The 17,109-nt window shown below is 48.8% G+C and overlaps 1 protein-coding gene across 2 annotated transcripts in view; it reads right to left on the reverse strand.

The window, feature by feature from the left end:
- Window positions 1–623: 623 nt before the first annotated feature.
- Window positions 624–17,109, reverse strand: part of CDYL2 (chromodomain Y like 2) — a 156,704-nt gene continuing 140,218 nt past the window's right edge. For both annotated transcript variants that reach the window (XM_023637366.2, XM_070262085.1), the window contains exons 5-7: window positions 14,490–14,700; window positions 9,703–9,846; window positions 624–7,080 (exon numbers count right to left, since the gene is read on the reverse strand). In XM_023637366.2, coding sequence (XP_023493134.1) covers window positions 6,922–7,080; window positions 9,703–9,846; window positions 14,490–14,700 — 514 coding nt within the window. In that variant the 3' untranslated portion in view covers window positions 624–6,921. The remainder of the gene's footprint in view (window positions 7,081–9,702; window positions 9,847–14,489; window positions 14,701–17,109) is intronic.

Consider the following 17,109-nt stretch of genomic DNA (forward strand, 5'->3'; position numbering starts at 1 on the left):
GTAGACCAGGACTTTGTGCAAATCCCTTTCCCAGAATTCCCTGTTGCCACGAGCCCCTGAAAGCCTCCTTTTTCCTCTTTCCTGCAGCACCCCCAGTGTCTCTGGAGCCAGGCTCTGGAAGCCGGGTGTCCTCATCAGTGTGCTTCTTACAAGAGCCATGTTGTGAGAAGCAACGAGATCCAGCATGTGAAAGGACTTGGCATAATTCCATAGTGACAAATATTGTCGTTAGCCACGTGTGGCAGCTGGGATTGTACACGATGGAGCCCTGTGGAGGTTTATCTCTAGCGAGGAGGGAGCCCTTTGCAAGAAAACATTCTGGGTGTGCCAGCGAAGAGGGGAATGCTCACATCAACCCCCTGAAAAATAACCCCATGTCCCCCCATTCTAGCGCTCTCCAGAATCAACCTTTTGCCACCCAGTGACAACCTGCCTGAATAACTCAAGCCTCAGGCCAGACGTGGGTGGGGTGCCTATGCTCGCCAGGAACCCAGCCACAACTTAGAAGCATCAGACGTCTCAACCCCCCGGAGGCCCCAGAAACTTCTCTGTTCAGAAACCACAGAACCTGCTTGAGAACTTCACGTACAGGCTGCAAAAGGGGGAACACGAGCCAAGGCAGATGAAGTTTCAACCTTTTTATTCAAAGCAGCTTCTCACAATGTATAAATACTGCATATTAGCACACATGAAAAATACAACTTCTAAGGCACCCAGAAATGTGTTCATACACGTTACAGGACCATTCACAAAGAGAGTGTACAATTTGCTCTAAACAGTCAGCATTTGATAAATCAGAAGATTATTATCCCTCAGTACTGCACCCAGTCTTGGGAAATATTTACAACGTGGTGAGAAAGGGTGAGCTGTACCTGCTTTATAATTCTATGAAGGACTCATACTTACAAATATTCAGGACTAGTTAAAGACTCTCCTATGATAACCTGGCAAAATAAAACGAGTAGCCTAATTTGCAATGGTCTCCTTGGATTTTGGTGTGAGTGCTACATCCATGATCGAACCCCAACACTCCTGGGGGGGACTGGATCCGTTTTTGGTAGCATGCTTCGTTATCAGAAGTTTGGTAATAAGCCTTACCAATAGAACACCACTTCTTCATCATCAATCATTTCTCAACTGGTTAATGGATCAACGATTGCATCGTGAATGGGAATGGAGCATCACCTGGTGAGAGAACTGAAGAAAATTCCTCTCATGCCAAATAGGAACTGGAATGGGTGGATGTAGAACAAAGAGAAGTGGAAATTTGGCAACTGCAGGATCGCTGCTCAGTGTAGACACATCCGAAAAAGTCTCACTGGAGGTTTCTGTCCAGATGGAGCAGTCCACACTTGTCAGACAAGCCGGAAGAATGCCAGACCTCCACTTTTGATGACATGGATAAAGGTTGGGACTGCACAGCAGAAACACCCACCTGAGACAGAGTGTCTCCATCTGAGAAACTCATCTTTCAGAGCCTTCTCAAGGTGACAACGGACCCCTCTGGAGGGCCAGCCAGGGGGAGCATGAGGTTGGTGGAAGGGAACAATTTCTCTGTGCCATGAAACAGGCACATCTCTATCTACCTGTGCCCACAATCTATGAAACTCATGCTTTGTTGGACTAATGGAATTCTTTGGTCCTTGGTTTCACAATCCTGTCAACATGGACACTGGCAAATGACTTCAAGCTGGAACGAATGGCACAGGGACAAATTAAATACTAGATGGGAAACTCTACACCCTCCAAACTTCCCAGAGTCACCTCAATGGGCTCCAGCATCAGGCCAGGTGTTGGGCCAATGAGACATGGTCAACCCATGGAGACGCCAGAGCTGAAGCTTAAAACTAGATGTCAGTTTTTCTGACTGCCACACACACTGCAAACATTTGAAGCAAATCTCCATTCTAATGGTAGATAAGTTGACTTTATGAACACTTACTAGAAATGAACCAAATAACTTGACTTTAGACATACTGATAGCCCTGGTCTCAAGACCATCTTTAAAGCCTTGGTAAGGAGAATCGGTTGGTAATTATGGAAGGGTGATCCTTCAAAAGGGCTCATAACTTTTTAAAAATTTAAGACCAAATTCTAGTTGGTTTTATCAGGTCCCAGACAAAGGGATGCGCCACCAGTGAGCTCCATGACTTACGCTCCATTAAAGCAACCCCGGGCAGACTGACTCAGTGGATGTGTATGTTCGGCATCTAGTTTGCCTTGCCCTGCTAAACTCAGCTTTAGTATGACTTAACACACACAGCTCATTGATAAGACACTCAGGACACATGGGAATGCTGATTATGCAACTGAAATCGACTTCAGATTGTCTACACAGTAAGACTCACATGTAAACTTTGTTAACCTCTCTCAAGGAGTGCTGACCTCAGCCAGGCTGGAAGTTTCCAGGTCATCCGCAAGGAACCTGGGGTCAACTGCCAAGGTCAGGAGCAGGAAATGCCATTTGTTCAGAACAAATGAGGGACCAGCAGCCCTCCCTGTGACCGTGTCCAAACCATGTGAATAGTACAAAGGTGGCTCCGGAAAACCTGTCCTCGGTCCATTTGTATGGCCATAGACAATCACCAAGGTGCCTATCTGGCCCCGGGCGCCATCAACTCAACCATACTCTTCAGAGTAGCCATGACTTACAGAGTACACTAAGTCCACCAACATGGCTTACGGTGCTTGGAAGAAACAACCCGTATTACCCTTTTTTTTTTTTTTTTTTGCAACAAGCTTAAGGCTCGGTTCACAAACTTCATCAAGTGCCACACAGTGAGAATTTATGGGGAGATCTTAAACTATATATGTAGTTGCAAAGGTTGGAAAATTTACCGATCCTAATGGTAAGGCTTATTCACAAATTCAATACATTTTCAAACTCAATTCCTTTGAGGAAAAGAAAATTAACCTGCTCTCTACTAATATAAGAGCATTAGAGTCTAACGGGGGGGAAAAAAAAAACAAAAAACCATTGGCACCAAACCAGTGTGCTATTTTTTGAAAGAACAAGTGATATTAATGTAAAAGATTGCCTAAAACGCATATCCTAACTTACCACAGAAATATAAAAGTTTATATTCTGAAAATATATACTGTATTAAAGTCTGTAAGCATTTCAACCAAAATTTGCAGAAATAACTAAGCAACACTTATCTACAACAAAAAATATACATGCAAGACAACCCCCAAATGGCTCCCCTTAAATATCTACAAAGGCAAAGTGTAGATTTTTAAAGATCATACAAAACCATTTACAGAGAATAAAATAAAATCCTTAAGAAATCTCATTTAGAGTCTTAAATACTGTGTATATTAGTAAGAGTGTCTAAACTAATATATACAACAGATCTAAGCATCTGAAAACAGAAACACAGAAGAGAAGCAATTCTGTATTTTAAATATTCACTTAGGAAGATTTGACGATGTTTCCATTTGTTTCTCTTTGTTAAAAAAAATTTCCACAGAAATTAGATTGGAAAATTGCATGAATGTGACTAAATTTCAAATTAAAAAAACGTTAAAAAAATTTTTAAAACAACAATTAATAATGGGAAATGCAATTCAGCATTCAGTTGAGGCTATTTTTAAATGTGGATATTCAGAGATACAGTGGCATTGCCCAAAATCTATTGTGATTATTATTTTTCCATCCTCATCCTAAACTTCATACGGGAAAAACGTATTTCCATGCTTCAGAGAGAACATTTCCTAGGTTAACCTACACTGAAGAAGAACAATATTTTAAATCGACTCTCTACTACCTTCTCCTAGTTATCCAATTTCGTTCTTAGAGGGTAACTGTTGATGATTTCACCCACAGACATTATTTCAAAGCAGGAAGGGACACGTGGGTACATCAGCATTAGGCTGTGACTTCTGAATAGTGAGGGACCCTGGCCACCTCAGCAAAGTTCTCCCAAGTCCTCTTGGAACAGGGCTGTTAACTTCAATGCTTCCACTACAAGATGCTGAAGATGCTGGGAACTAACCATCAGGGGCTGGAGCAGAGAGGGAAGGAGAGTTCCAATGCAATGGCTAGCAGGATGTCAAGGAGTGGATTGTCTAGAAGGTTCCTTGACAAAAGAGGTACCCTCCACTTCCCACCTATAGCTGCTCTTCCACCCCCAAAGGTGACTCTGGGGTTGGGGTGCCAAGACCAGGCAGCATTCCTAAAAGACCTGCCCCAGGCTCTGGGAAGTGACAGACATGGGGTACGATGGAGGAAAAGCAGGAGAGAGAGGGGGCAGAAAGTATCCTCTGGGTGGAGAGAGGGTGCTAGGGTAGAAGAAGAAACATGGAAGCCTGAGCTCTGCCTCAAGAAAGCAACTAGGATAAACCCTGACACACCCACAGGTCTGCCATTTTCCATCCCAGGTCAATTTCCTGTAAGTTACCTGGATTTCATCTACACCTTATCAAAACAACTCTCCAGAAGATGAGAAATTCAATGGTTCAGTCTACCCTGAAGCAAACAGATTTAACCAACTTTGGCCCAACGTGTGGAACATCCTCTTGGAGTGACTGTATGGAAACAACCAAAACACAGACTGCCTTTTAAAACACCTCCTGTTCTATCCAGAACCTAAAATTAACAACAGGAATTCCACCTTAGGAATGGTTTCACGTTCCTGCCTTATCATCAGAGATCCTTGAAATGTTTAGAAGCTTGGGTTTGTGATATGTCCAAAGCTAAAACATTTCTGGTTCTTTCAGCAAGGAACAAAGACAGACATTGCTCAGAAGGAATTCCAAACATCCTCTTCCATCTTGAACCAGAATCCTGGCACTGCTTCTACAGATGGCAAACAGCTGCCCCCAGAAGGTACATAGAAAGCAAGGGGCTCTTTCTTTAGAGGGCTTAGCAATGGTGAAGAGATTATCTGCCGCAACACACCAGGAGGTTTGTCTGGGGGCTTCGGGAAAGCATACGTTCGCTTCCTCAGAGGAAGAGACAAAACCCAAGTGGAGCCGTGACAAGAGGCATTTGGGCAAAAGCAGGTGTTTCCCCATAGTAATTCCCTAGAGTCTAGGTCTGCAGTTCCTACAGGATCCCACGTGGACGAAGTGGAGGGTACACAGGACTTCAGTTCCATCTTCCTCTGGGTGGATTCAGCCAAGCTGGCTACCCCACTGCTGGCTCCCCATGGCCAAGACGTCACAGACGGGAAGAGAAGGGAGGAGAAGGCGAGAAACCTCCTCTTCCTTACCGTCATGACGTCATGGGGAAACTCAAAAGGAGAGAGGCTTCCTACAGAGGGAACCAAGGCCATCTTAAGAATTAAGAGTCCAGATAAGCTTCAGTTTCATTGTCTAAAGGACCATGTCTCTAGCCACAGTGTAGACACTCAACCCGTTCTTGGAAACACAAAGCTCAGGGTTATGAATCCTCTCTACTTGCTGGCCCATTGCATCTGACCACCTTTAAGAGAGGAAAAAGGACCAGAGAGAGCTAGAGAACTGTAGCAAAGACCTTTTCCTCTTCTTAGCTCCCAACCCCAGCTGCACACAACTCTTATGGCTCCACTCAATTCTCCGCAAGGGAGGGTCTAAAGAGGCTGGAGACTAACAGAGGGAAAGAGAAGATGGGACGAGCAAAGGAGCTCTGAGAACACTCGAGCAGTGATGAAATGGAAAAATCCCACCACTCTGAGAATCTAACTCTCTCTGGATCCTTAGCCTGTAACAGGTTTGAAACTCATACAGAACATGCTCCTGCTATTTCTCTGCTCTAATCTTGATGTTTACCTTTCTCCTCACCAACCAAAACCTAAACCCACACCCAAACCTGTCCTTCCTCGCAGCTGTCCCAGGGACTTTGGGCTGATGGTCTAAATTCAGACACTGGGGTCCCCATGCAGCCAGGGGCTGTGGGCAGGAGACTTCATCCCTGATTATTGCTCCCTGATGTGAATGAAGAGAAAACTCTTCCATGATTTCTGCTAAGAACAAGTATCCAATTATTACAGCTGAGAACCATTTTACACATAGAGGATCTGGTGCAGATCTGTTCCTTTTAACCACAGAAATCCTTCTGTTTTCATCCCTCTGAATTTTATTTCTATATGGTTCATTGCTAGAATGCACCAAACGGCATAAACCTTGTACGGGATTTGGTCCAGGGCAGTATGAAAATAATATCTGTGTGAACGACAGATATCATAATATACAAACAAAAATAAATAAATTAAATAAGTCTGATTAAAGAAAAAACATTTCCCTAGTAGTTCATGTTTTTGCAAAACTAGCTTTACATATAATACACATAAATTATCAGAATTTCCACTTACATCATTTTAAAAATATATATTTAACAAAACATTCCTAAATGTACAATATCTGGGTTCGTAAATCACTCAATTGGGTTTGAAGACCAAGCCCTAAAAGTCACACAGATTTGCATCAGAGAGAAAACTGAGGCTGGCTCTACACAATCGTTTTGCTCATTGGTCTGGAAATTCCCTAAGATTGATGGGCCCCTGTCACCAGATCTGCAGTTAACCAGAGAGAGCCAGACAGCCGAGTCTCCAAATCAGAGGCACTGTGTAGACACAGCCTGAGGCAGAAGGATGGGGGAAACTGGTCTTCCCCTTCCTGGACCAGGATGGTGCATTTCAGCAAGTGGGGACAGGACAGCCGTACCTGGCAGAGGCCTGGGAAGATATAGCCCTCGAGAGCTCTCTAGCCAGTAGGGAGGGGGAACGGGGGAGGCCAAGTATGCTGCGTTTCCCATCTGTTACACGAAACCGAACCAATGAGGAGCAACCGAACAACACGAGGAAATGGACACAGCCCCAGGTAGGAAGAGACACCTGGACACACTGCTTGGCCGGGCATACGCTGTGCTCCGATTTCTGAAACACGGGCAGAGCTGGAAGTCAGGTGCCCTGGGGCAGTGGGGCAAGGGAGCCCGGCGTCTCAGACTTCGTAGATTTTGTCCTGCAGGTAGCTGAAGAGGGAATCCAGGCCCTTGGAGGAACTCCAGAGTTGCTTGAGCATGAGGCATTCCTTCTCGTTCACATCTTCAAGCACGGATTTCAGGAAGCTCCGAACCAGGCATTTCGACTCCTCTAACACCTGAAGGGAAACGCACAAGGCTTGTTAGCCAGGCCCTGGGGATCTGCTCCAGAAGAACGACAGGGCCTAGGAGGCACCATTAACCTTCCCATGTCCAAATCCAGAGGAGGCTGCCTCCTGTGCTCCGGGGCTTCCCAGGCCCGTGTCCCCAGCAATACCCAGAATGGATTCCAGGCATGCCAAGACATTGAGCCCTCATCCCTGGGATGGCTGAGTGAGGCCCACGTTACCCATGACCGCAACAGCTTTGTCTTCACCCAAGGGTGACATAAACTCAGGATCATTTTCTATGAGTGTCGTGAAAAAGTGTGGGAAACACTGCTTTTGTTTCCCCGAGCTTCCTTTTCATTATCTGTGAAACAGGAGTAATGATACCGAACTCCAGGATGGTTGGGATCACACAGTAAGATAATGAAATGAACTAACGGGCGTCAAAGTACCCACGTGACTCACCCCAACAGCAAGGCCCCTTATTCAGGCTTTGTACTAAGAGCATCAGTAATAATAGTAGCACTCACAGTAACAATGAGTAATAATACCTGCAATAATCATAGTAATGAGTAATAATAGCGACAATAATAGTAATAAAACTATAGTATTACAGTTGTAATAATAGTGGTAATGTTGGTAATATAGCAGTGACAATGGTAATGATAGTAAGAATTCCATAGTATTGCGGTAGTGATAATAGCAGTAAAAGTAGTCATATAGTAGTAATAATGGTGCTAATAGTAAAATAATCATAATAGTGAGTAATGACAATCGTGGTGAGCATAGTAATAATAACAGCAATGCCACTGCAATCACCATTAACCAATAGGCTCTGTGAGAAGTACTTTACCCGCATTCTTTTACTTCTTCCTCATGATAATCCCGCAGATAGGTATTTTTATCGTCACATTATGGATGAAGGACCTGAGCTCAGGGAAGGAGTTAGCTAGAGCTGCCTGACAGATGTGGCTGGGAAACATCTGGCTGATTCCGAGGACGCACTGCAGGCTCACTGTGGCAGAGCACTGCTGGGAAGTGAGGCATCGGGCGTCCTGGCCCCGGCCTCCACCAGTGCTGATGCCAAGCCTTCGGTGACGCTCTCCCAGAGCGCTTTGGGACAGGAAGAAGCAAGGCAGGAGCGCCTGCTCCAGCAGGGTGGACAAGGCCGTGATCTTACTCCTCAGCAGGGGCTGGAGGCTAAGGGGCTGGCCGGCCGAGACCACCTCTGTCATCTCAAGAGTCTCTCGGAGGACCACCACCTCCCAGAGACCGTGGAGTACATTCCTTTCTTGGGCAAATCACCCCAAAGCTCCTGAACGCATAACTGTCCACAGGAGACGTTTCCTTGCAGCCTCTCTTCAACAGCCACTTTCACCTGAGAACCTCTGCTGCCCAAAGGCCAAATTCCTCACCGGAGCTTCGAGGCCTCTCTCTGCCCCCCGTCCTTCTCAGTCTTAGCGTCCCTCAAACATCCTGTGCACCTGCTTGCGCCACCATGAGCCGCTGCCTAAACTCCACGTGGGTTTTTGGACTCGTGTGCCCTCAGACATGCCGTCTCCTCCGCTTAGAATTTCCACCTGCCTCTCTCTGCAGCTGCTCCTAGCGTCATCGACCACCCTGTTTGCCCAGGACCACGGGGTTTCCTGGGACACGAGATTGTCGGTGCTAAAAGCAGGCAAGTCCAAGGCAAAGTGGGACGAGTAGGTCACTGTAGTCATCAGGGAGACTGAAAGAGATGAGCACAGTGATCGGCCCGCGCTAAGTGTGCATCAAGGTACGGGACCATCGTCATCATCCCTGATTCTGTCAGCTTCCAGGGGGCGGAGCTTACACACAGAAGGTGCCCAACGGAGGCTGATGAGGAGGATCAGGAGAGGCACAACAGCCGGGTGGGGGCTCAGGGGAGACGGGGAGAAGGAAGAGAGGCTCTCGGGTCGGGCCCATAAATCCAGCGCAGCACCCCCCTGACTCTGAAGGCCAGGAAGAGCCCGGGCCTCACTCCCCCAGAGAGTCTTTCTCACTTCCTCAACGGCCCGTGGCTCTGGGGGCAGCCTCCTCGCACCTTTCAACGGGGTATTTCCATACTCTGCTCCGAGTGACTTTATGAGATGAAATCGACAATTAAAAACCGGCGCCTCTGCGGAGGTGTTACTTATTTATCTATTTTTCCCTGCGTCTTCAGAGTCAAATGGTGACGTTTCAATGGGCCCAGCGCTCGGCGGGTAGGAGAAATGACATACAAGGACAGCGTGCACTGTTTCTCTGCCTCTCGGCCGGTTTAACACCCTTTGTCCTTCTTTGCCTTCACTTTCCACTTCCTTGAAAACTATAGACCTTTTGTGTGTTCGTGCGTGTCTAGGACTTTCCTCTAAGGCAACACATTCCATCCCAGAGTAAAAATCTCTTCTGTAAGGTTTGCAAACTGGAGAGGATGGGGAATGTGTAACAATGTTGACCGAGAGTCTCCTCTGGATTTAAGCTCTCAACACCGAGGTGTAGGGTCTGTTAAATTACCCGGAGCCTTTCCCACACTCCCTGCATGACCTTTGGCAGGTCAATTAGTCCCCTATTGCCCTCATCTGTAAAATGGGTCTATTGCAAGGACAAACACACGAAGACACAGGAACTCACCACCGCACTGCAGGACGCCATCTCCTTGACCCGCAACATGACCTCCTGGCTGAACGTGGTTGGCCAGAAGACCTGGGACACGAGTCCTCGGCTGCATGCCTCCTGGGCAGTGAGCTTCCGCCCGCAGAAGAGCATCTCGTTGGCCTGCAACAGCAAAGACAGGGGAGGCTGAGAGCCCGGAGCGCCTCCACGTCTGTTAGCGAGGCCTGGGCTCGCTGTGTGCAGCAGTCCCAGCTCTCGAAGGCAGGATGCTTCCCTGGGGTCAGATAAGCTTTGGGAACCACAAGCAGACGTCTGTGTCTATGGGCATCTTTCCGAGCAGAGGGTCCACAGCTTTCCTTAAATTCCCATATGTTCCTAGTGTGGCTTCGCCTGCCCAACACCCCTCCCCACGTCTCCCCAGACCCACAGGAGTGGGCAGGCGTCTCCGGCTAGGTACATTTCAGGGCTGACACCTCGGCCATGACAACTGCTCTGGGATGAACCTGATCTGCCCTAGAAAACAAAGCTCTCTGTGAGGTTTCCAAGCTGGAGAAGTTGGGGAAGAATCTTTCTCCCTCTCTGGTTGTGGGGTAAAGACAACAAGCCCAAGGCCACGTACTGCCATGTCTCCGCTTTGTGGAGTGGTGGGTCCACAAAGAAAGGAGGATCGGAGAACAAGCATACTGATGATGCTCGAATGCCTGGACCCTGGCGGCCCCAAGGGAAGCTCCACCTCTGGACTTCCCAGTTATGGCAACCATTACATTCCTTCTTTTTCTCCCTTTACACCTAAAGTGTTTCCATCACTGGCAGCCAAACAGGTCCTGAGTAATACCATGATACTAACGCAGAGAGGCGTGTCTCTCCCGGTGGCCCAGGGCTGGGCACAGACACTGCTCTGTCATGAAGGGCAGAACGCACTGCCCTGCCTTCTGTGGTTTCCCCTGCACCCCACTCCCCAAAGAATTTCCCTTTGCTCTGAAGTTCACAGCTGTCACACGTTCTGGAGGAGCTACGTGGATAAGGTCCCAGGTATAGACAGAGCACAGTGCAGTCACCGCCAGAACTTACCAACAAGCCACTCTCCACCAATAATTAGGGCGTAATGGTCACGGCCAGGTGACAGGTCCCTATCTCCTTCAAGATGAAGCCCCACCTCCTCCACACCGCGGACCAGCCCATCCCTGACCTGCCATCCACTGCCTCCCCCGCTCTTCCTTTCCCACCCCTGTACGCCAAGCCGCTCCTAGATGGATGTTCAAAGGCCCAGCTCTCTCAGCCTCTGGACCTATGCACGTGCTTGCTTGTGCTCTGGTTGTCACTGATGGGCCATGATGACCCAAAGGACGATGGTTCATGCCGCAGGAAAGAAATTTATCAGGTCGGTAATAAGCCTAAAGCATGCATTTAGTTAGAGCTTGGAAGACAAATATATGTCACTAGACTTATATAGAAACACCTCCGCCTCAGGAAATAGAAGTGGAAGGAAGGAGCTCAGTAGAAGGAGCCGAAAAGGACGCAGTCAGCGAGAATGTGTCTCAATCAGCAACATTCCTGGAGTTTCAGAAATGATTGCCATGAAAGAGAGAAAGAGATAAGAATGGACAATGTTAACATTTCTGTGACCACAAGGGACAGGGAGGAACCAGAGTGGCACCAGGTTCAGCAGAGCACGGTGGCTGACACCAAAAGGGAAAGTGGTGGCTTCCTGGGCTCCCGGCCGGCCTCACTTTTCTGCCACAGGGGAGACGGTGAGCAGCCTAAAGCAGCCCCGAGGGCCTCAATGCGAACGGCCTTCCGAGCCCACCTGCTGGCCCTGCTGCGTAGACGAGGTGGTGCCGGTGGGCGAGGGCTGCTGACCATCTCCACTGATCTCTCAATTGCCCTTCCATTTCATGCTACCATCAACGAACGACAAGCCACACAGAAGGGACAGAATGGGGGCTCCCATCCTTCCAGACTCACTCGGGAGGTGGCCCCGCTGGGAGCCTTCTCTAACCACCAATGTGGCCACCTGCGTAGTTGTCTACCTCCCCAGGTGGGAAGGCAAAGGTTTACAGGACCAGCATAGACAAAAGCACAGGCTGTAGGATCAGACATCCTTGCTCAGCCTTCGGCTTTGCCCTGTGATGCTGTGCAAACCTGTTTGCCTCTCCGAGTCTCAGTTTATTCATCTCTACAGTGGGTACCAACTGCCACCTCTGGACAACCGTGAGGATTAAATAAGATAACAAAAGAGTGGGAAACACCATGCCAGCCGTGCATTAGCGCCCACAGACTGGCGATTATTGAGGATGAAGCCTACGTGTTACTCATCTTTGTATTTCTAACCAGGTAAGACAATGAATGTCTGGGGCTACTGAGAGCCCACTGAGGCTTCTTGGGGGAAAAAAGGAGCAACAGCTGCTACGGCACCGCCTCAACTCTCTAGGCCTTAGTTTCTCCATCTGTAAAACAGGACAAGAACACCTGCCTTTGCAGATGCTGAGAAGAGCAAATGAGATCTTCATGTGGAAAACGCCTGGTCCAGTGTCTGGCACATAGTAGGTGGGCAACTCAAGCTTGGCGAGCCTCGTGGGGACAGCCACTGGGTCCTTTGCAATCTGAGAGTCCATGTGGTTTAGGTGTGTAATGCAAGGACACATTCTTCAGACTGGAAATATCAAAGAGACAGCAGGGAGCCTCAAAACCATCAAGCGTCCCTGTGCAGAATCTCGGCGCCAGCAGCACTTCAGTGAGCGCCCGCTAAGTCCCAGGGGCCCCCAGCACCTAGAGGGTTCCACCCGAGGACCTCAGTCTGGGGCGGGGAGAGAGACAGGGCCTCAGGAGTCCGAGGGACAGAGAAGGCCCTGCCCTCAGTCTGCTGGGCTAGGAAAGCAGGCAGGGCCGGAGCTGAGCTCCCAGGCCTTGGGAGCGACCTTTTGGAGTTGCTGGGATGTGAATGTCGAGGCCAGAGATGAAACGAGAAAAGGAACAAAGAGGGGGCTCGCAGAAACCTTTTGAGCTGAAATGAGGAGCTCAAACTCAATCTAGAGGACCCACCACAGGCTTCGCGAGAGACTCACAGAGATCACATACTGGAGGATCAAGGAGACCTGGCACTCAGTGCTAGAGAAATCGGGAATGGCGAGGGGAGGGGAGGAGCGTCCAGAAGCATCTGTCAAACAGAGCAAACAAACAACACAGGGGCTGACCCCGGAGCCAGTGGGTTCAGCAAACAGTCATGGGTGTCCACTGCAAGAGAAGGATGGCGGGTTTCTTCGATCACACTAGACGAGAGCACCTACATCCACACATGTGGGCGCTGGGACTTTCCAGAACTGGTTTTGGGGGAGTCAAAGGCACCAGGTCTGCTTACCTTCCTTCTTATAAGGGACAAGCTGTTAACAAGTGAGATGCAAGTTGACTTGAGACAGTATCATCTTGCTCAAACAAACAACAGGCAGAGACCCTTAATCTCAGACTCACTCCTCAGTGTGGGTTCTCCTTTATAAACATACTGGTTAAGAGCACAGACTCTGAAAGCAGACAGGTTGTGTTCAAATCCCACAACTGCCATTACCACTGTGTGACCCTAGACAACTCACTTAACCTCTCTGAGCTTCAGTCGCCACAACTGTCAAGTGGGGATAACAACTGTCCTACCTCCCAGGGTTGTGGTGAGGATGGACTGAGTTAAAGGCTGTCAAGCACTGGCCACAGTGAGTGCTTTCCAAGTGTTAGGTGTTATTAGTACTCGCCCCTGCCCAGCCTTGCTTCTGGTTGCTGGTGCAGAATCTGACTGCAGCCTACAATGGATTCCACGACCTCACCCAAACATAGCTCTGTCTGCTTACTGACCCGTGATATGACAAGCTCCTCAAGTGCCCGGAGCTTAGCTTTCTACCTCCAAGACGGAAATCATAACAGGTTCCACCTGGGGTGGAGACTGCCTTGTGATCTCCAAAATCCCTTCTGTGTCTTCCTGGACACACAGCAAGACTACATTTCCCAGCCTCCCTTGCAGGTGGGTGTGGCCACATGACCAAATCCTGGCTAATGGAATGTGAGTGGAGGTGAAGATGCACCACCTCCAGGCTGTCCTCCAGGCTCTCTCTTCTCACCCACTGGCTGGAAAGGAAGGCAGATCTACCAGATGGAAGATACCTGCGTTTCTAGTCAGTATCTACACTGGACTGTGGCAAGAGTGGGAAAGAAATTTTTGTTGTTTGGACCCCTGAGATTGTGGGATTTTTTGTTATAGCGCACAGCCCACCCTAACACAGGACCTTATCGGGCTGTTGTGAGGGATAAATGAGATGACTTATGCAAAGTACTTAGTTAAGTGAACTAACTTAACTTAGTTAAGTGCTTAGTTAAGTGAACAAACTTAAATTTAGTGCTTAGTTAAGTGAATAACTTAACTAAGTGCTTAGTTAAGTGAACAAACTTAAGTTTAGTGCTTAGTTAAGTGAACTAACTTAACTAAATTAAGTGCTTAGTTAAGTAAACTAACGTAAGTGAACACAGTACATGTTCAATAAGTAAACATCCCCATCACCCTCTCAGTCCTCAGCCACCCGGCCCCTGAGATCCGGCCCCCACAGCCTGAAGGCTCTGAGATCAGCTGCGCCGCATCCCAGCTCCTCTGGCGTGGTGGGCAGAGGAAGCTGAGACCACCAGCAGATTCCACAGGCTGGGAGCACCCCTAGGTTTCTATCCACCTGAAGGACCATATCCTAAACGCAGGGTAGAGGAGGGGGCTTGTCGGGACCCAAATCCACGCATCACAGAGAGGAAGCCCACGGGAGAGACGAGAGACTTACCAGCGCGACGCCCAGGATCTGGGGGAAGGTGTACGAGGAGCAGCCGGCGGGCGTGAGGCGGATGGTGGCATAGGGGGTCTGAAACCAGGCCTTCTCGCTGGCCCACACGATGTCGCAGAGGGGCAGGATGGAGGCGCCCAGGCCCAGGGCGGGCCCATTGATGGCCACCACAATGGGCTTCTTAAACTGGATAAAGGCCTTCACGAAGTCCCTAGGAGGAGAGAGAAGACTCTCTTTAACAGGTGCCCAGGCCTGTGGGGACCCCTTGACACCCTTCATTCTGCGGAGGCTGAAAAAAGCTGTGATGCACCCGCAGGTCGTCAGAAGGGAGGGGCACCAGGCAGGGTCCCTCTCTCCCAGCAACAGGTGTGAAGCACAAGTGCCAGCTTTTCAGAGAGAGGGAAATTCACGGGGTGACCACATGTCCCAGTTTTCCCAGATGATCCCAGGTTTATGGGACCTGTTGTCCCAATATTGGACCCAGTTACCACATCCTTCCACTCCCTAGTTACTGACAAATTGTAGATATCCTAAGGAAGACAACCTGCATGTTAAGGTTTGGAACCAGAACCAGAAATAGAACCAAAAGGCAAGTGTTACAAGGAGGCACACTTGAACTCAAGGAGAGAAGGGATGTTTGAAGCGCCCTGGCCGAGGTGGAGTGGGCGGCTTTGGGAGGGATGAACTCCTCATCACTGGAGGTGTTCCAGTTTTGGCTCGCTGATCACTTTGGGTGATGTTGCAGAGGAAATCCAGGTTTCAGATGGTGGGCACGGGTGGGGACTGATGACATTTAAGATTTCTTTCCTTCCTAGAATTGTCTGATTCTCAATTACCTAAAAGGATGCCAGACTCATTAAGGGTGGCTCTAGAATGCTGGCGAGGGTCTGTGCGTTAGGGTGGCTTTGATCAAAATTGGGGAAGGACACTGGACTCCCCTGGAGGCGTGAGACATCTGGAACCATGGCCATGGGATTCAGCAGTATTTTGTCTCCCTGCTTTCCGCACTGAGCAAGGCTACAGCACGCACCTTCACCTGTTCAGCAGAGACTCCGCAATAACCTCTACTTCCTTCGCCTTAGAACGCTTTTCACCTTCCCCCTAGTTGCTATATAAGATCCATAACATTTTAATATGCATCTGGACATGGAGGGAAGATCCAAGACATCTAGGAAAGCCCGCCTCCTTCATTATCCTCAGGTGGGAGATTGGAAACTGCCAAGAACTCACAAGAATAAAGTCCAAACTCCCGACCGTGATTTGGTCCGCCTCTGCTCACCTCTCCAGGCTTATCTCACGTCTCTCTCACCCCTGCTCACTGTGCATGAGCCGCACGGGCCTCTGAGAGTTCTTGGAAAACTCTCCCATTATCACAATTTGCAGTTATCCTAATTATCTGCTTGCTTTCTTGTTTTTGAATTCTCCTCCCCCTTCAGCTCCTTAAGGAAACCCACAGGTCTGCCTTGTGCACCGCTTTGTCTCTACACCTACCAGGACGAACACTCAGTAAACAGCTGCTGAATACATAAAGGATTCTCCCAGAACAAGAGCAAAGACTGCAGATGTGTGGCAGTGACACACTAGCTATTCACCAGGCCTGGCTTCCCTGTCCTCTTCTTCCTGGGTCCACTGCTGGAACACGCTCCCCAGCGTCCCTTGCAGCTGGCTGTGACCAAGTAAACAAGCGCTGGCCAAGGGAATGTGGGTGGAAACCATATACGCACTTCCAGGCCTGGTGCATGGAAACCTCCCACCATGTGGTTCTCCAAGCCCTCTCATCTTGACGAGCATGGCAATCTTGGAAGAGCCACAAGGTGGAAGGAGGCTGGGTTCCTGAGTCACCACTTGGAGGACAGCCATGGGCTGATCAGTAACACCTGCTTTAGGTTCACCTATGTGAGAAGTAAATTTCTCATAATGTATATTTGAGCCATAATATATATTTGAGTTTTATTATTAGAGCAGCTAATACTTAACTAATACAAAGGTAGAGCTGATTTATCCCTTCTCAATTGATACTATTCCCCCCTAGTTCTTAACAAATGATGTGGGTGTCATGGTGACATGTTGGGATTGGATTCAACCGTGAGAAGACTGCTTAACATTTCGCTGCGGTGGGGGAATCTTATGACTTATATGTCATCATGAAAGTATGCACCCTCACCTCAGGCTTGAGACATCTCATTTCTGACTCCTGTATGACTCTTTCTGAGTAGATGATGGGTTATCTCAGCCGCTGCTGGCCCCACTTCAGCTGACCCCCAAAGGACAGTGCTACAAAGAGGGAGTCCTGGCACCATGGCCCTCTTATTCCTGGTTTTCCAATGGTCCATTTCCTGGCTTGGCTTCCTAACTTCACAGCCTCAGTCGCTGGTTTTAACAAGTACTTCTTACCAGATGCAATTTGGAGTCTGCAGGGGATGTGGGGCTTCTTTATAGGGTCCTTGGAACCACAGGGTTTGGGTGATCTTTGGCAGACGTCCCATTCCTAAACACCCTCATACAATTCTGGCATCTTGGATCTCAGAGTTGGGAAGGACTGTAAGAGTCATGGAGCCAAATCTTCCCCTTGGGGCAGAATTCCCTCCACAGCATCCTGAGGATGCATCCTCTGGCCTCT

This window comes from Equus caballus, chromosome 3 (genome assembly GCF_041296265.1).
Source record: "Equus caballus isolate H_3958 breed thoroughbred chromosome 3, TB-T2T, whole genome shotgun sequence".
Taxonomy (NCBI): Eukaryota; Metazoa; Chordata; class Mammalia; order Perissodactyla; family Equidae; genus Equus; species Equus caballus.